Source organism: Loxodonta africana, chromosome 12, assembly GCF_030014295.1.
Source record: "Loxodonta africana isolate mLoxAfr1 chromosome 12, mLoxAfr1.hap2, whole genome shotgun sequence".
Lineage (NCBI taxonomy): Eukaryota > Metazoa > Chordata > Mammalia > Proboscidea > Elephantidae > Loxodonta > Loxodonta africana.
Window position 1 is genome coordinate 78,762,196 of NC_087353.1, and position 23,805 is coordinate 78,786,000.

Consider the following 23,805-nt stretch of genomic DNA (forward strand, 5'->3'; position numbering starts at 1 on the left):
TGGATTCAAACCACCAACTTTTTGGTTAGTAGCTGAGCACTTAATTGTTTGCACCAGTCCATGCTTTTACCTTTTCTTTTCAAAATAAACTTTTGTGAGATATAATTTACACACAATAAAATGCACTCATTTTAAGAATGCAGTTTGGTGAGATTTGTATAACCACCAACACATTTAAGATACAGAAGTTTCTGTCATTCTAACAAGTTCCCTTGTGCCCCTTTGTACTAAACTGCCCCCAACCCACCCCAGTAGAGTCCAGGCAACTTCTTATTTGTTTTCCATTACTGTAGAGTATTTTCCAGAATAAGAGTTTCATACAAATAGAATCATGCAATATGTACTTCTTTTGTTACTGGCTTCTCTTGCTTGGCATAAAGTTTTTAAGGTTCATCCATGTTGTTGCGTATGTCAATAATTTATTTCTTTTACTACGCACATAATGTGTCTTTCTTCTTTGGGTGTTTAAAAAAAAAAACCTTTGTATTTTGAAGTAATTTTAATTCACAGGAAGTTGCCAAAAAATGTACAGAGTGTTCCTATATACTCTTCATCCACTTTCCCCCAGTGGTTACATCTTGCATAACTTAGTACAGTATCAACACCAGGACATTGACATTGGTACAACTCACAGAGTTTATTAAGATTTCACCAGCTTTATCTGCACTTCTTTGTGTGTGTATGTATATATAGTTAAAAAAAATTTTTTTTTGTCGTATCTCTAGATTTGTGTAATCACTACCTCAATCAAGATATAGAACCCCTTAATAGTCATTCCTCCCTTTGTCCCTGGAGACCACTACTCCATTCCCATCTCTATAATTTCATTATTTCCAGAATGTTATATAAGTGAAATCATACATTAGGTAACCTTTTGCGATTGGCTTTTTTTCACTCAGCATAATTCTCTTGAGGTCCATCCAAGCTGTTTCATGTATCAATAGTTTCTTCCTTTTTATTACTGAGTAACATTCCATGTATGTTATGCTGTACCACAGTTTAACCGTTCACCCACCGAAGGACATTTAGATTGTTTTCAGTTTTTGGCTGTTATGAATAAAACTACTATAACATTTGTGGATAGCTGTTTATGTTTTTATTTCTCTGGGATAAACACTCAAGAGTGCAATTACAAACACATGTTTTGTTTTATGAGAAACCACTCAATTACTTTTACAGAGTGACTGTACCATTTATATTCCTACTAGCAATGTGTGAGTGATTCGGTTTCTCGGATTCTCTCCAATACTTGGTTTTATTGCTATTTTTTTTATCCTTGCCATTCTGATAGGTCTATAATGATATTGTAATTTTTAATTTTCCTAATGACCAACAAAAACTTTATGGATCACAATGGCCCAATACTCAATCCATAACGGGGTGACACAGGGCTGGGCAGTGTTTCATTTTGTTTTGTGTGGGGTCTCTATGAGTCAGAGGTTGACTTGATGCCAGCTAACAAGAACAACAACAAATGATGTTGAATATCTTTTCATGTGATTATTTTCCATCTGTATACCCATTTGATGAAATGTCTGTTGATGTCTTTTGCCCATTTTCTGATTGGATTGTTTGGGGTTTTATTATGGTTCATTTTTGAGAGTTCTTTATATATTCTAGATACATGTCCTTTGTTAGACTTTTTTTCATTGGTTTTCAGCAATTTGACTATGATGGGCCTTGCCCTGGTTTTATTAATGTTTCTTTTGCTTGGGGTTTGCTGAGCTTCTTGAATCTGTGGGTTGATAATTTTATTAAACTTAAAAAAAATTTGGCCATTATTTCTTCAAATAATTTTTTTTCTGCCACTCTTTCCTTTCGTGGGACTCCAGTTATGCTTATGTTACATAGCTTGATATTGTACCCAAGCTCTCTTCACTTTTTTGTCTTTTTCTCCTGTGTTTTTATTTTGAACATTTTCTATTGCTATGACTTCAAGTTCACTGATCTTCCTTTATACAATGTCGAATCTGCTGTTAATCATATATAGCATATTTTTTAATTTCGGATATTGTATTTTTCATCTTTAGAAGTTCCTTTTGGTTCTTTTTTGTATTTTCCACATTTTTCATTAACATACTCATGCTTTTCTCTACCTTCTTGAATGTAGAGTATGTTTATAATAGCCATCCTTGCCTGCTAAGTCAACCATCTGTGTCATTTCTGGGTCTGTTTCTGCTGATTTGTTTTTTCTCCTGGTAATAAGTCATATTTTCCTGATAATTTTTGATTGGATGCTGGACATTTTGGATTTTACATTGCTGGTTGCTGGATTATATGATATTCTCTTAAATATTGTTGGGGTTTGTTCTGGGATATAATTAAGTTACTTGGAATCAGTTTGATCCCTTCAAGGCTTGTTTTTAGGCTTTGTTAGGGAGGATCCAGAGCAGACTGTAGTCCAGGGCTAATTTGTTATTGAGGCAATACTCTTCTGAGGACTATCCCTGATAGGAATAATTTTCAGCACTGTGTGACCTCAAGGAATTGTTCTGTCTACTGGCGGTTCTTTCTCCAGCCTCAGGTGATTTCATACATACATGGGCCATTCAGCCAAAGACTTAAAGGTACCCTTCTGCCAGTCCCCAGAACTCCTTCCCTGTGCAGTTCCGTCCTCTCCAAATGTTCTTCTCTATGGGTTCTAGCTACCTTGACTCCCAACTCTGTCTCTTCAACTCAGCAAGATTCCAGGCTCTGGTTGGATTCCCTTCATTGTGCTGTGGCCTGGAAACTCCAGGCAGTGGTAAGCTGGAGCAATTGTAGGGCTCAGTTTACTTGTTTCCCGTCTCTCAAGGCTCTCAGTCTTGTGCTACCTATTGTCCAATGTCCCAGACCTTTGTTTAATATCCTTTTGTAGGTTTTCTAATAAGGCAGGAGAGTTTATCCATGGCCAATTCCTCCATCATGACATTTTTTTGTGAAGTTTCAGTTTGAATCTTTTTTCCATTGGCTTATTTGTCTTCTTCTTGTTGAATTCTAAGACTTCTTTTCACATTCTGATACAAGTCCCTTGTCAAATACAACAGAGTCTATGCTTTTAACCACTTCTTTTTGCTAGACTGAGAAGAATAGGGTGCGGAGGGGGATGTACACAGGCCATTGTAGTCACCTAGGAAAGACATGATTGTGTATTAGACTAGTATAGGGGTTTAGCTGGAACAAGGTAAAAATATCTAAAGAACAAGAACAAAAACAAACAAAAAATCCTTAAGGAATGCTGGGTCTATTAGTCTTCCGAATGTTCTTAAATAGTTTTTTTTTTTTTTTTTAAATACAAACCTGAATCACTTCTCTGCTTGTATTAACCACAGGAGAATATCCCAGGACCCTAGGATGTACTCCCTTTTCCTGTTCCTTTTTCTGAGCCATGCAGTGGCGAATTGGAGAGTTCCAAATTCCAGGCAGGGTAAGTCCTAAGGGAGAGATCACCCTACGTGTTTTCTGCACGTTAGAAAATGAAGTGTGTTTGGTATAGCTCAATTTATGTGCATGACGTTTTAGAGTGCTTTGGTGTGTGTGTGTGTATGAAGGATTTTCAGGATTATTCTAAAAGAGTTTTTGAAACCAAGGTTTTCTCACACTGGGTATATGTGGACACAGGTATGGTTAAAATTCACTAAAAATTTCCATCATGAGTGACTCTTTTGGGCTCTTTTACTAACTCATATTTGTATTTTTCAAGGTCACATAATTCAATTCTAGTTACACATTCAATGGCTTTCTTACAGATTTGCATCCATTGTTGCAAAAAATGGCAGTAAGTATTCCATTTTCTTTTAATCAAAATCCCTTCTACTGGAGCATGCCAACTTTTGGCTGTTATAGTTGACGTTATCGCTTTGCCTTTTAGGAAGAAATAATAGAGGGAAGCTACCTGAATGGTAATGAACCCACTCTGTCCCCACTTGCTTCTTCCAAGAATTTCAAACAGAATGTGGCTGTGATCTCTCTGGAATGATTCCTTTTTAAGTTGTCTTTTCATTTTATTCCCATTGTAGCATTACTGGATCTCATACAGTTTCAAAGGTAACCCATTCTAGAGGGGAGGGGAGGAGAGGAGATGGGATAGATTTTTAATAAAAATTATTAATGGAAGTTTCTTAGGTGTACAAAGTGATGCATGCTCATTACAAAAATGTCAATCGATGCCCAAGTGTTTTCAAGTAGACACATTTGTTCCAGGCATATTTATTCTTCCTCTGTACTAGCAGAAGAACTAACATTGATCAAGGTCTTACTATGACAGGTGTGTTTGTTCTAAGTGCTTTACCCATATAAACTCATTTAATCCTCACAAGTACCCCTTGAGGTAGGTCCTGCTGTTATCCCATTGCATAGATTAATGAAAGTGAGGCACAGGGAAGTGAATCATTTGCTCAAGTTCACAGAGCTAAGAAGTGGTGGATGTGGCGTGTGCGCTGAGCAGCCTGGCTGCAGGGCCCACTTCCTTCACTGTCATCCTGTACGCTGCCTGCTGCACACTGACTGTGTTAGGCCCTGGGGACATGGGCAGGGAGATAGAGACTGCTGTGGGAAGACAGATGTTGACAAGTAATTCTAATATGAAGAGCTCCATGAAGAAATGGGGGCCATGACAGGGGTACCCCATTATGTTAAAATAAAAGATTGCCATAAATACTCTTCTCCCCAAAATAGCCCCAATTGGTAGTTTTGGGTATATCCTTTCAGCTAAAGATTTTATTTTTTCCTTTACTTATATACAACAAAAATGGGATTATAAAAGAAAAGGAAACAAAAAACCCAAACCTCGTGCTGTCGAGTTGATTCTGACTCATAGCAACCCTACAGCAATCTTACAGGACACAGTAGAACTACCTCATAGGATTTCCAATTAGTGGTTGTTGGATTCAAACTGCCAACCTTTTGGTTAGCAGCCAAGCTCTTGACTACTGTACCACCAGGGCCCCAAAAGACAATTAAACCTGTTGCCATCAAGTTGATTCTGACTCATAGCAACCCTATAGGACAGAGTAGAACTGCCCCATAGGGTTTCCAGGGAGCTCCTGGTGGATTTGAACTGCTGACTGTTTCGTTAGCAGCCATGGTTCTTAACCACCACGCCACCAAGTTTTCTAAAAGGCAATTAGCGGGCATTTATTTACTGCGTCAGACAGCATTCTAATCACGTTACATGTGTGTGAACTAATTTAATTTTCACAATTATTATCCATATTACATAGAAAGGAAACTGAAGCACAGAGAATTTAAGCAAATATGCCTAAGGTCACACAACTAAGTGGTAGAGCCAGGATTCAAATCCAGGTTTTGAGGCCACACTTCTAATGGTGCCTATACCAGTCTCTCGTGGTATATACATGGCGCCTGATTTTTAAACTTAATATAGTACAGACATCTTTCCAAATCAATATGTTTGGATTTAAGTGGGTTGTTTGGAGAATTAGAATATTGCAGACAGCTCGGAAATTGATCACTGTCTTTGAGAGAATGGGATCCAGGCGGAGTCCTAAGATTAGAACTTCCCATGGTGTGGCCAGCATAACAAATAAACTGCTTTGAAGCACAAAGCTCCTGGTATCCCTGGCCCATTCCTTTTATCCTCTCTGGAGTTCCCTGGGCACTCAGCTAGCACAGCACTGCTTGTAGGGTAACCTGTAGTCACAACCTTCACCCGTTTGTCTTCGGTGGAAGATCCCATGTGTGGACAGCAGACCTGCCCCGCAGAGTCCTGGCCTATCTGAATTCGAGGAATGTCGCCTTCACCCTCGCCAGCCTGCAGGTGAGTACTTGAGCCGTGTAGGTATGTTCCCCAATCAGTGCTCGGGGATTGCAAACTCAGGGGCCAGGTAAGTTGGAGAAGTGGGCAGAAATATACTTCACTTTCAGAATCACAGAGGCTCACCTCTGCTTTCAGTGACATCATTTCGCTAACTTGAAATCAGTCATGGTGGGAATATTTACACCATGAGAATTGGTAAATGCTACAGATGCATAGTGGTAAGAACTCAGCTGCTAACCAAAAGGTCAGCAGTTCAAATCCACCAGCTGCTCCTTGGAAACCCTATGGGGCAGTTCTAGTCTGTCCTGTAGGGTCGCTATGAGTCAGAATCGACTCGATGGCAACAGGCTTTTTTTTTTTTTTTCGACAGATCAGAACCGGGCAGTGTTTCATTCCGCTGTACATAGGGTCTCGATGAGTCGGAACTGACTCGACGGCACTTAATAACAGATCAGGGCTTAATTTATTGCTTTTTTGGTGGTCTAGATTTAAGAAAGTGTTAATGATGCAGACTAAACTTAAAAGCATGCTATGCCTGCAGCCATTACATTGTGAATAGCATGGAAAACCGAGGAGCTGTTCTTTCAGCATTCACAGACTGTTAGCTGAGTGGCACACTATTAGTCAATGTCACTGAGTTGCAGATGTGGAAGTTCTGTTGACCAATGTTGGTGTGTATATTTTCACCACGATAAAAAAAAGGGCTATTATCTGATTGAGCCAAGAAGTCACTCCCATCGTTGAGAAACTAGTGAAGTTCTGACATACGTCGTTATTTCAGTTTCTTCTCACTCTTTAATGTAAACAGAAATATCAATCAACATTCACGTCAGAACTACAGTCAGAGCACTGCTTGTTAGCCATTTACCAGGACACCACTAGTTGGAGGTGACTGAAGACCTCATGTGGAAACCCTGGTGGCATAGTGGTTAAAAGCGACGGCTGCTAACGGGAAGGTTGGCAGTTTGAATCCACCAGGTGCTCCTTGGAAAACTGTATGGGGCAGTTCTACTCTGTCTTATAGGGTCACTATGAGTTGGAATCCACTCGACAGCGATGGGTTTGGTCTTTTGATTGATGGCTTTATGGCATCTGTGTTCTTTCTCCTGTACATCCGTCTGTGGCAACCGGAAGAAAGGCAATTCCTTGCCTTTCCTCTTTAGCCATGGCGTTTTTGATGAGATATGCATACTTTGATCTGAGATACACTACCTCACTTTATGTATGTATATATGTATATATGTATATATAAACTCCTGGCAAGTCCATATGTGTCAGAGTAGAACTGCTTGTGGCCCTTTGCAAATGGATTACCAGGCCTTTCCTCCGAGGTGCCTCTGGGTGGTCTTGAACTGCCAACATTTTTGTTAGAAGCCAAGCACTTAGCCATTTATACCACCTCGGGGACTACACACACACACATTTTTTCATTCAATATCTGTTTATTTAGTATCTACTTTTGGAGCCCTGGTGGCACCATGGTTAAGAGCTCAGCTGCTAACCAAAAGGTGGGCAGTTCGAATCCACCAGCTGCTCCTTGGAAACCCTATGGGGCAGTTCTACTCCACCACATAGGGTCACTGTGAGTTGGCAATGTTTTTTGTGCTAGGAACAGTTCTAGACACTGGTGACTCAGTGGAGGACAAGGCAGCCATGCTTACCACCTGCACGAACTAGATTCATTCTAGTGGGGAGACGTTAAGTAAATAATTATTCAACCCCTTTATGATAGAGAATAATGGCTGATGCTTATCGAGCACTTACTGTGGGTCAGGCACTATTGTAAACACTCTACACACTCATTTAATCCTCCTAACAACCCTACATGGAAAGTCCTATTATTGTCTCTTTCAGATGAGGAAAATAGGCCCAGAGGTGGTGTTGCAGATTTAGTGAGTAAAAATATAGGACACTCAGTTAAATTTGAATTGTACATAAACAAGGGATAGATTTGCTTTTTTTAGTGTAAGTATGTCCCATGTAATGTTTTGGACGTGCTTATACTAAAAAATTATTTGTTGTTTATCTGAAATTCAAATTTAACTGGGCATCCTATGTTTTATCCAGCAACCCTAGTTAAGTAACTTGCTCAACGACACAGTCAGTAAGTGGCAAGGCAGAGATTTACACATGGTACTCTGATTCTGGAAGAAAGGCTTGGTGATGTACTTCTAAAAAAAATCACCCAGTGAAAACCCTATGTATCACTATGGCCTGATACCATTGTGCATGGGGCTTTCATGAGTTGGGGCCAACCTGATGGCAGCTAACAAGAAATCTGGTTCCAAGACTTGTTGACCTGGCAGAGACTGGAGAAATATGGCCCCCGGACAGCCTTTCAGCTCAGTAATGAAGTCATTCCTGAGGTTCACCCTTCAGCTAAAGATTGGACAGGCCCATAAAACAAAACAGACTAAAGGGGCATACCAGCCCAGGGGCAAGGACTAGAAGGGAGGAGGGAACAGGAAAGCTGGTAATATGGAACCCTAGATTGAGAAGGGAGAGTGTTGACTTGTCGTGGGGTTGTTAACCAGTGTCATAAAACAATTTGTGTACTAAATGTTTAATGAGAAACTAGTTTGTTCTGTGAACCTTCATCTAAAGTACAATAAAAAAACGAAAAAAAGAATCACTATTAAAAAAAAAAAAAAGTCTGGTTCCAGAGCCCACGTCTTGCCCCTGACACCACACTATTCTACCTTCCTAGAGCACCTCATTTAAGGGAGATTTAGAAAAGAATTCCCTAGATACCAGAGAGGTGTGTTTGTCCATTCTGCCTGAATTTTGCTCCTGTGCTGGTAGCGTGGAGCATGGGAAGAGTTTTATCCAGCACCCATTTGGTGTACTGAGCTTTCTGGGAAGATGCCAGCTGCTCTGGTCTAAAAACTCAATCATCTACAGAGATCAGATAGGCGGAGTAATGAGGAAATCAGGCTGGCTGGGAGCTGGGGAGTGATTCCAGGGATCAACTGCCCCTTGGCCCTTCTGATTATCATCAGGTGGGGATGCATGCCCAGAGTTGCTATCATATCTTTGCATTTTCCAACAGAAGTTGGACATCCGGATTCTTGTGTGGAATCCTCTGACTTTTAAATATTGGCAGCTAATGAAACATTTTGGAGCTACCCGTGCCCTACCTGTTGCCGTCAGGTTGATTTTGACTCATAGTGACCCCACAGGGCAGAGTAGAACTGCCCCGTAGAGTTTCCAAGGAGTGCCTGGTGGATTCGAACTGTCAAGATCTTGGTTAGCAGCCAAAGCTCTCAACCACTACTCCACCAGGGTTTCCATTTTGGAGCTAGCCAGAAGGAATTTATCTGCAGGGTGCCTGTTTGTAGTCTCTGCTGTGAAGTAGGTGCAATGGCTGGGCCGCTGGCCATGGTGCTGACCATGAGCTCCCAGCCTGTTCTGACCAACTGTCCTGACTGCACATCCAGGCAGCCATGGAAAATCACCTGGAGCAGCGTTTGTACCAGCCCCAGAAGCTACTGGAGGACCTGAGGGAAACAGATGCCCAGCAGTTCCGTACCGCCATGAAATGCCTCTTAGAAGACAAGAAGGACCGCTTGGTGAGATGTTCTTGGCACCTTGGGAGTAGGGTAGTCCAGGGCTTGTGGTTGTTTGTTGAATTGAATAAGTTTGACTCAGACTTGGCCCTTCTATATCTCTCCCTCCTTTTTTCTCCCCCCTCAACCCCCTTGGAAGCTTCAGGTCCTTGGTTCTCACCTACTTCAAAGCTCAAATGAAGAGCCTTATGGTTCATGTTCTTATGGGTATTAAGAAGTGAGGGGGAACTGAGGACCTTCCAGTAATTTGGTTCATAAACATCCATGAACAATAAGTTTGCACCAGTGGGCACTGGGTTCAGAGATGAAAGACTGTCTGCCCTTAAGGGGCTTACAGTCTGGAGAGGAGATAAAAAACAGAAGGAGATCAGTTTTACAAAATGAAATTAGCGACATAAAAAAGCCTGTGGATCCAAAAGGTTCTCAGGACCTGGAAGGGTGAAGTTCGGTGTTTTTTTTGTCGGAGACAGTGTAATGTGGAGCGGTGTTTTCCAAAAGGGGTTGAAACATATGAACATTTTGATAATTATGTGTTTATTTTAATGTCAATTATTTAAATATAATGAACACCTCAAACCTGCGAGTTTGGTAGGGATGAGTTATTTTCCTTTGAAGTAAATTTAAGTTAAAAAACAGTTCGTAAAGGAAAATGTGATGTAAATAATAGTGAAGGCAGTGCAAAGATGTGGCAAAAATGGGCATGGTGGGCTGTGAGAAAGAGGTCAATTAATGTGTATTGAGGGCTTATTACATGTCAGGTATTATTCAAGGGAGTGATCAGCAAACTTTTTCTGTGAAGGACTAAACCCGTCACTGTCAAGTTGATTCCAACTCATAGTGATATTCTAGGACAGAGTAGAACTGCTCCACAGGGTTTCCAAGGCTGTAATCTTTACTGAGGAGCCCTGGTGGCACAGTGGTTAAGAGCTCAGCTCCTAATCAAAAGGTCGGCAATTTGAATCCACCACCTGCTCTTTGGAAACCCTATGGGGCAGTTCTACTCTGTGCTACAGGGTCATTATGAGTCAAAATCTTCTAGGCGGCAATGGGCAATATTTACTGAAGTGGATCGCCACATCTTTCTCTTGCAGAGCAGCTGGTGGGTTCGAACTGCTGACCTTTTGTTTAGCAGCTGAGTGCTTAACCACTATGCCACCAGGGCTTCTTGTAAAGGACTAGATAATAAATATTTGAAGCTTTATGGGCCACACTGTCTCTGCTGCACTCACTTGCTTAGAGCTGGCATTGTAGCTCTAAAGCAGTCATAGATGATAGATAAACAAATGGGCACAGCCATGTTCTAGTGTCTTAGTTACTTAGTGCTGCTGTAACAGGAATACAAGTGGGTGGCTTTAAGAAACAGAAGCTTACTCTCTCACAGTTTAGGAGGCTGGAAGTTTGAATTCAGGGTGCCAGCTCTAGGGGAAGTCTTTCTATGTTGGCTCTGGGGAAGGTCGTTGTCTCCTTTCAACACCTGTGGGCCCAGTGTTCCCTGGAGATCTCCATGTGTCTTGGCATTAGTCTTCCCCTGGGTCTAGAATGTTCTCAGTGCAGGGACCCTGGGTCCAAAGGATGTACTCTGCTCCTGCCTCTTGGTGGTAAGAGGTCCCCTGATCTCTGCTTGTTTGTTTAATCTCTTTTATATCTCAAGAAATTGAAGATACAACTTAATCTTATAGATTGTATCCTGCTTCATTAACATAACTCCCTCTAATCCTGCCTCATTAACATCATGGAGGTTAGAATTTACAACGCAGAGGATAATTACATCGGATCACAAAACCAGAGGTCAGATGAGAAGATTGCAGAGAGAGTGAGCTTTGCCAGAACATTCACTTATATACTGGATGAAGGCCACACCCTCAAGGAAACTCCTTTTCCAACAAATCGGCTGCTCACATTAGATCACAAAATGAAAGATGATTACATAGTGTCTGCCAAACTACTGAAAACCATAGCCTAACTAAGTTGACACATAACATTAATCACCACATCTGTGATATTGAAATATATAGCATGTAATATTTGCTGAGTATTTACTAGGTACTGGGCATTTTACGTTTATTATCTTAATGAATTCTTACATATATCTAAGAGGTAGGCACTAGTTGTATCTCCATTTTACAGAGGAGAAACCTGAGACTTAAAAAGGATAAATAATGTATGCAAGCACACAGAGATAATAAGTGGAGGGCCTGGGATTTGAACCTAGGAATGTCTGATCCTAAGACTATTGGGTTTAACCTATAGGTTTAACAGTTGTGAGAATTAAATGAGATGGTGCATGCTTGCTCCATGCTTGGCATGGTGCCTTGTGTGTAGTCAATGCTCAGTAAAGTAGTAGCTGTCATTTTTCGAGGGTGTGTTGGGTAAAGGTCAGAGGGATTGGTCAGATTGGAACTTAACCTTGTCAGCATTCCTGGGTTCTGTGGTCTAAATGAACCACTCACTTACTCATGCTAACAAGCTCTTTTTTCAGTAACTTCTAGGTACCACGTACTCCATAGGCACATGGCTTGGGCCTCGAGAACTTTTTTGCTTAATTCTGGCTACACATTAGAATCAACCGGCTGTTTAGGTTCCACCCCAGACTAATTAAATCAGAATCTAGGGGTGTGGTGCTGGGAATCAGTATTTTTAAAAAGCTCCCCAGGTGGTTCTTTTTTTTTGTGTGTGCTTTAGGTGAAAGTTTACAGCTCAGGTTAATTTCTCACTCAAAAACTTATACACATACTGTCTTGTGACATTAGTTACAATGCCCACAATATGACAGCATGCTCCCCATTTCCATCCCAGGTTCCCTGTGTTCATTCGTCCAGTTTGTGTCCCTTCCTGCCTTCTCATCTTGCTTTTGGACAGTAGTTACCCATTTGGTCTCATATATTTGATTCAACTAAGGAGCACGTTTCTCAAGTGTGTTATTTTTTTGTTTTGTAGACCTGTCTAATTTTTGTCTGAAAAGTGGGCTTTGGGAATGGTTTCAGTTCTGGGTTAGCAGAATGTCCAGGGGCCATAGTTTCAGGGGGTTCCTCCAGTCTCTGTCAGACCACTAAGTCTGGTCTTTTTTCTTGAATTTGAATTTTGTTCTACATCTTTCTCCCACTTTTTCTGGGACTCTCTGTTGTGATCCTTGTCAGAGTGGTTGTTGGTGGTAGCCAGGCACCATCTAGTTCTTCTGGTCTCAGGCAGGTGGAGTCTCTGGTTCATGTGGCCCTTTAGTTCTTTGGGTCCCCAGGTGATACTGACAGGTAGCCAGGAGTGAGAACCACTGGTTTGCAGACAAGGCAGGCCCATACACATCTTAATGCATCGTAGAACTTCATTCCAAATGCTCCAGGAGCACATAGTAGAGGGAGATTTGTTTTGACCGAGGTTGGAGGGGATGAGAGAAGATTTCACTGAGGAGCCGATGATTGAACTTGGCCGTAAAGGATGAGCTAGATTTCTCTAAGGAGTCCCTGGGTGACAGAAATGGCTAAGCATTCAACTACTAACTGAAAGGTTGGTGGTTTGAAGCCACCCAGAAGTGCCTTGGAAGAAAGCCTTGATGATCTGCTTCTGAAAGATCACAGTCATGGAAAACCCTATGGAATGCAGTTCTACTCTGACACACGTGGCGTTGCTATGAGTTGGAATTGACTCAATGGTCTGGGGTTTTCTGGTCTTGGATTTCTCTAGAAGGAGATGGGAAGCGCATTCCAGCTACAACAAGGCCTGAAGGGTAATAGTTGTAGAGTGTCTGGACGGTGAGAAGTCACCTAGTGTGAGTGGAACAGGTGAAGGGTTTGACTTTGTAGGCTGCGGAGAGTTCTAGAAGGTTTGACATAGGAGTGTGATGTTGGCTAGTGGTTCTAGATTTCTCCACTGCTGCAAAGTGTGGTCTCGTTCAAGGGCTTCCAAATTGAGAGGCAGCTCTCAAGACAACCCTGGTGTCTTTCATTCCTTCAGGAGCTGGAGGACATTGTCATTGACTTGGGAGAGATTCGGGAACAAGCCTTGCAGAGCCCTGGTGTGAACCGCAGCCTGTTTCTTGTCACACTGGAGAGATGTTTCCAGGTGCTGAATGCCTTAGAGTGTGTGAAGATCCTGGGCAGGGTGCTGAGGGGTTCCTCAGGCAGCTTTCTCCAGCCAGACATCACACAGAGGCTTCCCCGGGACCTTCGTGAAGACGCTTTTAAGAACCTGTGAGTACTTCCTTTCAGCCCCTCTTAACTTCACTGCCTACCCCTCAGCAGCTGTTATGAGAACTCAAGGAGGAAATATATGGCAGAGGGGAGAAGGCAGAGGGGGACAGGTTCAGATGTGAAGGCTGGAGCAGAAGCTTAAAATTTGTATTCAGATATGGTCTGATTAAAACAATTCCTCCCAAATTTCAATCCTTCTTGTACCATTTTCACAATTTTAGCCATATCTGAACCCTGGTAGTGCAATGGTTAAGGCTTCAACCGCTGACTGAAAGGCCATTTGAACCCACCAGTGGCTTCGTGGAAGAAAAGACCTGGTGATCTGCTTCCATAAAGATTACACCCCAGGAAACCCAATGGGGCTGTTCTATTCTGTCCTAATAGGGTTACTATGAGTCAGAATCTACTTGACAGCACACAACAACATCAACATACACCACCTGTACTATTGCTGCTTTTCTTTATATTGACTCATTCTTTTTACTTAAAATATTTATTTAAAAAGTAAACTTGGTATCATTACTGTAAATGGGAAGCCAATGTCATTTGTAACCATAAAAGTAAATACAATGAAAACAAACATGTCACTAAATCCTAGCTAGATATGTTGCCTGCTTGAGGCTCTGAGCCTAGGACCTATTTCCTTACTTAAAGAAGGAGACTTGTTGTTGTTAGCTGATGTTGATTAGACTGCGACTCATAGTGACTTTATGTATAACAGAACAAAATGTTGTCTGGTCCTGCACCATCTTCATGGTCGTAGCTATGTTTGAGTCCATTGTTTTCACCACTGTGTCAATCCATCTCACTGAGGGGTTCCTTCAACTCCACAGATTCTCCACTTTACCAACCATGATGTCCTTTTTAAGTGATTGCTCTTTCCTAATGACCTGCCCAAAGTAAGCGAACCAGAGTCTCACCATTCTAGCTTCTAAGGAGCATTCTGGTTGTATTTCTTCTAAGACTGATGTGTTTGTTCTCCTGGCAGTCCACAGTAGATTCAATATTCTTCCCCAATACCACAACTGGGAGGAGATTAGCATGTGTTAAAAATCTACTGGAGTCCCTGGGTGGTGCAGATGGTTAGTGTTCTCGGTTACAAACCAAAAGGTTGGCAGTTTGAGTCCACCCAGAGGTGACTAGGGAGAAAGACCTATTGATTTACTTCTGAAAAATCAGCCACTGAAAGCCCTATGGAGCGCAGTTCTACTCTGACACGATGGGGTCACCATGAGTTGGAATGCACCAGATGGTAACTGGTTCTGGTCTAGTAAAGGCCTACTATCACTAAACTGAGACTTCCTGCTTGAAGGAAAGCAGAAGGGTTGACAGAGCACTGAAAAAAGGAGTAATTTTTTCCTTTTGGGATGGTAGGCTAATTAATGTTTGTTAGCACTTAGCTTTATGTAAAATTACACTTTGGGGATCACCTAATTAGATGACTGTATCTAGGATGGATGTCAGAGGAGACTCTGAAACTTGCTCTCGAATGTTGAGCAGCTAAAGCAAAAGGAAGAATTGATGAAGTGAAAGAACTGAACAGAAGATTTCAAAGGGCGGCCTGAGAAGACAAAGTAAAGTATTATAATGACATGTGCAAAGAGCTGGAGATGGAAAACCAAAAGGGAAGAACACGCTCAGTGTTTCTCAAGCTGAAAGAACTGAAGAAAAAAAATTCAAGCCTCGAGTTGCAATAGTGAAGGATTCCATGGGGAAAATATCAAATGAAGGAGGAAGCATCAAAAGAAGATGGAAGGAATACACAGAGTCATTATACCAAAAAGAGTTAGTCGATGTTCAACCATTTCAAGAGGTGGCATATGATCAGGAACTGATGGTACTGAAGGAAGAAGTCCAAGCTGCTCTGAAGGCATTGATGAAAAACAAGGCTCCAGGAATTGATGGAATATCAATTGAGATGTTTCAACAAACAGATGCAGCGCTGGAGGTGCTCGCTCGTCTATGGCAAGAAATATGGAAGACAGCTTCCTGGCCAACTGACTGGAAGAGATCCACATTTATGCCTATTCCCAAGAAACGTGAGCCTATTGAATGTGGAAATTATAGAACAATGTCATTAATATCACACGCAAGCAAAATTTTGCTGAAGGTCATTCAAAAACAGCTGCAGTGGTATATTGACAGGGAACTGCCAGAAATTCAGGCCGGTTTCAGAAGAGGACGTGGAACCAGGAATATTGTTGCTGATGTCAGATGGATCCTGGTTGAAAGCAGAGAATACCAGAAAGATGTTTACCTGTGTTTTATTGACTATGCAAAGGCATTCGAGTGTGTGGATCATAACACGTTATGGATAACATTGCGAAGAATGGGAATTCCAGAACACTTAGTTGTGCTCATGAGGAATCTTTACATAGATCAAGAGGCAGTTGTTCGGACAGAACAAGGGGATACTGATTAGTTTAAAGTCATGAAAGATGTGTGTCAGGGTTGTATTCTTTCACCATACCTATTCAACCTGTATGCTGAGCAAAAAATACGAGAAGCTGGACTATATGAAGAAAAATGGGGCATCAGGATTGGAGGAAGACTCATTAACAACCTGCGTTATGCAGATGGTACAACCTTGCTTGCTGAAAGTGAAGAGGACTTGAAGCACTTACTAATGAAGATCAAAGACCACAGCCTTCAGCATGGATTGCGCCTCAACATAAAGAACAAAAATCCTCACAATTGGACCAATGAGCAACACCATGATAAATGGAGAAAAGATTGAAGTTGTCCAGGATTTCATTTTACTTGGATCCACAATCAACAGCCATGGAAGCAGCAGTCAAGAAATCAAAAGACGCATTGCATTGGGCAAATCTGCTGCAAAGGGCCTCTTTAAAGTGTTGAAGAGCAAAGATGTCACCCTGAAGACTAAGGTGTGCCTGACACAAGCCATGACATTTTCAATTGCATCATATGCATGTGAAAGCTGGACAATGAGTAAGGAAGACTGAAGAACTGATGTCTTTGAATTGTGGTGTTGGCGAAGAATATTGAATATACCATGGACTGCCAAAAGAATGAACAAACCTGTCTTGGAAGGAGTCCAACCAGAATGCTCCTTAGAAGCAAGGATGGCGAGACAGCATCTTACATACTTTGGACATGTTGTCAGGAGGGATCAGTCCCTGGAGAAGGATATCATGCTTGGCAAGGTACAGGGTCAGTGGAAAAGAGGAAGACTCTCAGCAAGGTGGATTGACACAGTGCCTGCGACAATGGACTCAAGCATAGCAATGATTGTAAGGATGGCGCAGGACTGGGTGGTGTTTCATCCTGTTGTGCATAGGGTTGCTATGAGTCTGAACCAACTCAATGGCACCTAACAACAACAACATCTAGGAATCGAAGGGCTCTAAACAGCTCCCTCCTTTTACTAATTGTATCTCTTTAATCTAACCCTAACCCAATGCCATCAAGTCAATTCTGACTCATAGCAACCCTATAGGACAGAGTAGAGCTGCCCCATAGGATTTCCACGGAGTGGCTGGTGGATTAGAACTGCTGACCTTCTGGTTAGCAGCCATAGCTCTTAACCACTGCACCACCAGGGCCCCTGTAGCTCTTTAGGGCCTTAAAAATGATTTAGGAGAAGGAAAAGACCAACAGGATGACAGTGACTTGGAAGATTCTATCATCTCTCTTTATAGCCAAAGGACCACAGGAGAAACAGACATCTGACCTTATTTTGTCTCCAGGATGTCCTTTTTTTTTTTTTCGATCAAGATACATATCACATGAAACCCCTTTGCTCTGTAGGTCATTGCATAAACCTTCTTAATTTCAGCACTTTTCTCCCACCCCATTCACTCAGATTATGGGAGTGGAAGTGGAGTGAACATCATTGAGGGAAGCAGTTTATTGACCATGGTGCATCTGGTTGCAAGTGACAGCAAACCCATTCCTACCGGAAACGGCTGAATCATGTAATCAAATAGTTTAGGTGTAAGGCTGAAATCAGGCACAGCTGGATCCAGAGGCTCCATTTATGCCATCGGGAACATCTTTGGCTCTTTATCTCTCAGCTCTGCCCTCCTCTGGGTTGGCCTCACTCCCTGGCAGGCAGATGTGGTGGCACCGGCAGTTCCAGGCTTACCGCCTTAGAGTGCCAAGGCTAAGGGAGTCAACGAGCCTCTCTTTCCAACAGTTCCAAAAAAAGCCCTAGACCTGATTCTCATTGGTTCAGACTGGGTCCTGTGCCCACCCTTGAGCCAATCACTGTTGCTAAGGGTATCTAATATGCTGAATGGCTTAGATGTGGGTCACAATCAAACGTGGACCAAGAATGGGAGTAGGGCGGTTTACCCAAGAAAAATTGAGGAGTTGTTGTGAGAGAAGAGGGGTGGATACTGGGCAGGCAAACCCCACAGATGTTCACTACAACAACCAGTGTTATTCAGACCCTGAATAAGAACCAGGGGATAGGTCCGAGTCTTGCAGACACAAAGACAATAGAAAAATACAGATGTAACATTGTCTGACTCCAGATTTCCAGCTCTTGAGTAAAAAAAAAAAAAAAATTTTTTTCTGAAATATATCCTACTTCCAATGAAGCCATCCTAATGTATATCCTTCACAGATGAAGAAACTGAGGCCCAAAGGGGGACCGCATCCCTGAGGTGACCCCATGGGACTTGAATTAATCTTCACTCAGCCCAGGTCTCCCAAATCCCAGTTTTGGCTTCTTTCCACCCCACCCTGCCATGCCTCTTCTTGTGAGAATGATGTCATTAACCCCCTACCCACTTCCCAAATGAGGAAACTGAGGCCTGGGATGCTGAAAAAACTTGCCTTAAGTCAGACTACTAGGGGATGATAACCAAAAAACCAAACCTGTGCCATTGAGTTGATTCTGACTCATAGCGACCCTCTAGGACAGAGTAGAACTACCTCATAGGGTTTCCAAGGAGTAGCTGGTAGATTTGAACTGCTGACCTTTTGGTTAGCAGGTGAACTCTTAACCACTTCCCCAAAAGGGGCAGATAAATTTCTTCAAAAAATTTAAAAATATGAAGTTTAAGGAAAATCTTGCCCATTTGCAAAATCCTGACTCTATCATTGCCTGGTGGCATATTGGATAAGCGCTATGGCTGCTAACCAAAAGGTTGACAACTCGAATCCAGCAGCCACTCGTTGGAATCCCTATGGGGCAGTTGTACTCTGTCCTGTAGGATCATTACGAGTCAGAATCGACTCTATGACAATGGGTTTGTGTTTTTTTTTGTTGTTGTTGTTCACCTACTTTCGCTCTTACCAAAAAAGAAAAAAAAATTAGAGAAGAAAGTTTGCCTGTTCCCCAGTGAGGTGGGTAAGTGGTGGTAGGGATAAAGTTTAAGTTTAGAAAAGGTTGGCGAATTGGTTATTTGGTGAATTGTTTCTACCGGTGGATGGAGTATGGGTGAGGAAAAGCTTCTAGGATGAGGAGACTCAATTGAGTTTTGAAGGGTGAGCTGGGGGGTCATCAGGACCAAATGCTGCTGGAAGATGAAGTCATATTTGGACCAAATGAGCCCTCTGGACACGGCAACAAGGAGATCATTGGTGACTTGGGTCACAAGGAGTAGTATGGTGATGGGGAAACCAGATTGCAGTGGTGTAAAAAGTGACCAAGAGGTGAGACACTGGAGACAATATGTGAGGACCACACTCTGGAAGGTTTTTGGCTGTGAAGAGAAAGAGAGAAAAATGGGAATACAGCTCCAGATAGCAATGAAGTGGGGGTGCATTGGCTGTTTTGACCCTCCCTTCCTTTAAGCAGGGCCCACCTGTTTCCTCCTGAATTGACACCTGTGTTTGTGTCATTCAGATCTGCGGTGTTCAAAGATCTCTACGACCAAACCTCGGCTCATACCCAGCGAGCTCTCTACTCCTGGATGACTGGGATTTTGCAGACATCTTCCAACGCCACCAGTGAGCCCCTCTTCAAGATAGGATTACTCTTTGGGGAAGTCCATCCTCTAAAGAAGGGTTTCATCTCTGAAAACAGGGGTTTGATCTCTTTGTCTCTTATGATTTTTAGTCCCTACTTCCAAAAAGGGGTTGAGGTGGCTTATGGGATAAACACAAAGCCCATTTTATCAACACTCTTTTTACATGTTGATGTCTCTGAAATAAGGGATGCGTCTGTATCTTACAATCAATGGTGTGTCCTAGTTTCTTATTAGAATGTAGATAATGATGATATCCTAGATTCGATGAGAATCTTTAGCGTTACAGGTTTAACATCTGTATAAGTTAAGATGGGACAAGATAATTTTATTAGAAAATCCAGACAATAAAGCACAAAATTTAGGTCTGAGCTTCTTAAACACTCAAAGCAGACTTAGGTCAGGATTAATGTATGTCACAGATGTTTATTAAAAGCCTATTATGTGCCAGCTACTGAGGATACCTTGGTGGCACGATGGTTAAGTGCTTGGCTGCTAGCTGAAAGGTTGGTGGTTCAAATCCACCAGCTACTCCTCGTTTATGAACACCAAAATTTGAATTTCATATAGTAATTTTCATGGCACAAAATATTCTTTTGATTTTCCCTTCAACCATTAAGAAATATGTTTGGAATTGAATTGTGTCTCCCAGAAATGTGTGTGGTAAATCCTAACCCCTATAGTGGTTATGGAAACCCTGGTGGCGTAGTGGTTAAGTGCTACGGCTGCCAACCAAAGGGTCGGCAGTTGGAATCCGCCAGGCGCTCCTTGGAAACTCTACGGGGCAGTTCTACTCTGTCCTGTAGGGTCGCTATGAGTCGGAATTGACTTGATGGCACTGGGTTTGGTTTTGGTATAGCGGTTATAATCCCATTTGGGCAGGGACCGATTACATAATGAGCAAGGTGTGTAGGGGCTTACTTGTGTTTACTTACTAATCTACAGTGCACAATTTCACCAGTCATTTGCCACATCAAAGTACCCTCCATACCATGGTTACTGGTTAATCTGCCCCAGCATTTGGGAATGGGTTTTCTTTGTCATGTTAATGAGGCAATATTAGTGTAGGGTGTGTCTTAAGTCAATCTCTTTTGAGATACACAGTAAAACCAAAACAAAACTTGTTGCTGTCCAGTTGATTCCGACTCATAGCGACTCTACAGGACAGAGTAGAACAGCCCCATAGGGTTTCCAAGGAGTGCCTGGTGGATTCGAAGTGTCAACTTTTGGTTAGCAGCTGTAGCTCTTAACCACTACGACACCAGGGTTTCCAGATACACGGCGTTCCCCTTTATCTGTGGGGGATATGTTCGAAGTCCTCCAGTGGATGCCTGAAACCTCGGATAGTACCGAACCATATATATGTACTATGTTTTTTTCCTACACATACATACCTATGATAAAGTTTAATTTATAAATTAGACACAGTAAGAGATTAACAATAACTAATAATAAAATAGAACAATTATTAAGTAAAATAAATGTTACTTGAACACAAGCACTGTGATACGGAGACAGCTGATTTGATAACCGAGGAGGCTGCTAAGTGACTGATGGGTGGGTAGCGTATACAGGATGGATATGCTGGACCAAGGGATGATTCACTTCCGGGTGGGACAGACCAGGAAGGTGCAAGATTCATCATGCTACTGAGAATGGTGCACAATTTAAAACTTATGAATTACTTATTTCTGGAATTTTCCATTTAAAATTCCATTTAATATGGTAACTGAGACAGTGGAAAGTGGAACCATAGAAAAGAGGGGGACTACTGTATAAAGGAGAGCCCTGGAGGCACAGTGGTTAACAGCTTGGCTGCTAATCAAAAGGTTGGCAGTTGGAATACACCAGCTGCTCCTTGGAAATCCTATGGGGCTGTTCTACTCTGTCCTATAGGGTTGCTGTGAGTTGGAATTGACTCAATGGCAACGGGTTACTGTATAAAAGGAGCAGGTTAAGCAAGCAAGCACAAACAGAGGAAAAAGATACACGCCACATGATTACGAAGGAACCTAGGAATAGAAGCTGAACAGAGGCATAGACCTTCCCCCAGAGAAGAGAGACAGAGAACTTTCCCCTGGAGCTGGTGCCCTAAATTCAGACTTCCATCCTCCTAAAATGTAAGAAAATAAATTTTTGTTCATTAAAGCCACCCACCTGTGGTATTTCTGTTCTAGCAGCACTAGATAACTAAGACAAAATATAAAAACCATTCTGAGCTTGCAGGCCATACAAAAAGAGGTGGTGGGCCAGGTTTGGCCAAGGGCTATAGTTTGCTGAGCCCTGAATCAGGGAAGACTTCCCTGAGGAGGTAACATTTAAAGTGAGACCCAATTTTAGCCTCCATGTGAGGCTCTGGAGGAAGGATTTTGCACGTAGAGGGACCAGCAAGTGCAAAGACCCTGAGGTAGGAGTGTGTTGGGGAAACATGAAGCCAGAGTGATTGGAGTGTAAGAAGTGCCAATCAGTCCTTTTCCTAGAATTAAGCTCTGAGATTTGTACATCAGGAATGTTAAACAGCATAATAATCAATATCTTAAACACATAGCGGAACTTTCTCTGCCTGATGCATAATTATGGCTCCCCAGAATCAGCCTTAGTTTCACACTGTGTCACGCTGAGGTGGTCACTCAACCTGTCGACACTTTCCTGAGTGCTTATTGTCAGAGTTTAATTAGGGGTCTTTCCTTCTCAGATTCCTGTGTGACACGTTTCGTTCTTAAAGTTAATTATATTTGGAGCGTAAAAAATTTTTTCCATTAAAAAAAAATTGTACTTTAGATGAAGGTTTACAGGACAAACTAGCTTCTCATTAGACAATTAGTACACGTATTGTTTTGTGACATTGGTTGCCAACCCCATGATGTGTCAACACTCTCCCCTTCTCGACCTTGGGTTCCCCATAACTAGCTTTCCTGTCCCCTCCTGCCTTCTCATCCTTGCCCCTGGGCTGGTGTGCTCATTTAGTCTTGTTTTGTTTTATGGGCTTGTCTAATCTTTGGCTGAAGGGTGAACCTCAGGAGTGGCTTCATTACTGAGCTAAAAGTGTGGGGGTTAAAAAAAATTTTTTTTTCATGAAATTTCTTGAGGTAGCTCGAGATACTTTGAATGTTGATAATATCCCAAGTTAGGGGATTATTGGTCTGCAGAGATACAGTTCATGCTTAATATTTAATTAAAAGTGAGCAACTCAGCTTGGTTCTTGGTGAATTTAGTGGTTCAGAACTGAGCTAGTAACTGCGTGTATAATCCAAAAGTCTGCTCTCTGAGTCCCCCACCCCCTGTTTTATTCGTTTCCTGTTGTAGCTGCTGGAACAAATTTCCACAAACTTGGTGGCTTAAAACCACAGAAATTTATTCTCTCACAGTTCTGGAGGCCAGCCACACTGTTGAGCAAAAAGCTTTAGGTGCCAGTTATCTGTCATTGCCTACGTGTAACATAGTGTCTCACACGTAGGAGGCACTCAATAAATGGTTGTTGAATGAATTTTTTTACCGTCCAAATAGAATTAACTTTAGTCTAAAAATAAAACATGTTACTGAGGAATCTGAGAAGTCTGAAATAAGCATCGCTGAGCTGAGTTAAGGTGTTGGCTGGGCTCCTTCCAGAGGCTCTAGGGAAGGATCTGTTTTTTGTCTCTCTTCCAGCTTCTGGCAGTTGCCAGCATTTCTTGGCTTGTGGCTGCATCACACCCTATCTCTGCCTCTGTGGTCACGATGCCTTCTTTTCTTCCATCTGTGGTCAAACCTGTACCCGCCTTCCCCTTAAGAGGATTTGGAGAAGAGAACACTTGGGATATCTGTGGAAAATGATGAGTAGTTCCGTTTGGCTCAAGTATAGTAAGATGTTGATAATTAATAAGGATGACAATGATTATTATTGACAGTAATAAAAGAGAGTCAAACATATTTCCAGTTGTCAGGTTATTATTTAGGAACGAATTGAACTAAAATATAAAACTCTTTTTTGTGATCCCAAGTAGTAAAAATGAATCTGCATTTCTAAACAAGTTCCTAAATGATGCTGGTATTGGTGATCTAGGGACCACACTACTGAGCAGAGAGCTTCAGGTAGTGGGTATCTAGTGACTGCCTACGCGTAACATACCGTCTCACAGGTAGGGGGCCCTCAATAAATGGTTGTCGGATAAATTAATGAATACAAGAAGGAGGTCCCGACATCAAAGATGCTTTTGAGTATCACGTGCCAGTGTAAAAGCTTTTAAACTTCTGTTTGTTATTTTTTGTAGGTGACTCTGTTTCATGGGTCAGTGCAGAAAACTTATGGATTTTGGGCAGATACATGGTTCACCTGTCATTTGAAGAAATTATGAAAATTAGTCCTACAGAAGTAAGTT

At 42.0% G+C, this 23,805-nt stretch overlaps 1 protein-coding gene across 1 annotated transcript in view; it reads left to right on the plus strand.

The window, feature by feature from the left end:
* The window catches only part of OTOA (otoancorin), an 87,521-nt gene that overhangs the window by 10,487 nt on the left and 53,229 nt on the right, over nucleotides 1-23,805 (plus strand). The window contains exons 3-11 of the mRNA XM_023558998.2: nucleotides 3,253-3,406; nucleotides 3,729-3,757; nucleotides 3,851-3,881; nucleotides 3,999-4,026; nucleotides 5,671-5,758; nucleotides 9,196-9,327; nucleotides 13,273-13,508; nucleotides 19,327-19,430; nucleotides 23,698-23,798. Coding sequence (XP_023414766.1) covers nucleotides 3,253-3,406; nucleotides 3,729-3,757; nucleotides 3,851-3,881; nucleotides 3,999-4,026; nucleotides 5,671-5,758; nucleotides 9,196-9,327; nucleotides 13,273-13,508; nucleotides 19,327-19,430; nucleotides 23,698-23,798 — 903 coding nt within the window. The remainder of the gene's footprint in view (nucleotides 1-3,252; nucleotides 3,407-3,728; nucleotides 3,758-3,850; nucleotides 3,882-3,998; nucleotides 4,027-5,670; nucleotides 5,759-9,195; nucleotides 9,328-13,272; nucleotides 13,509-19,326; nucleotides 19,431-23,697; nucleotides 23,799-23,805) is intronic.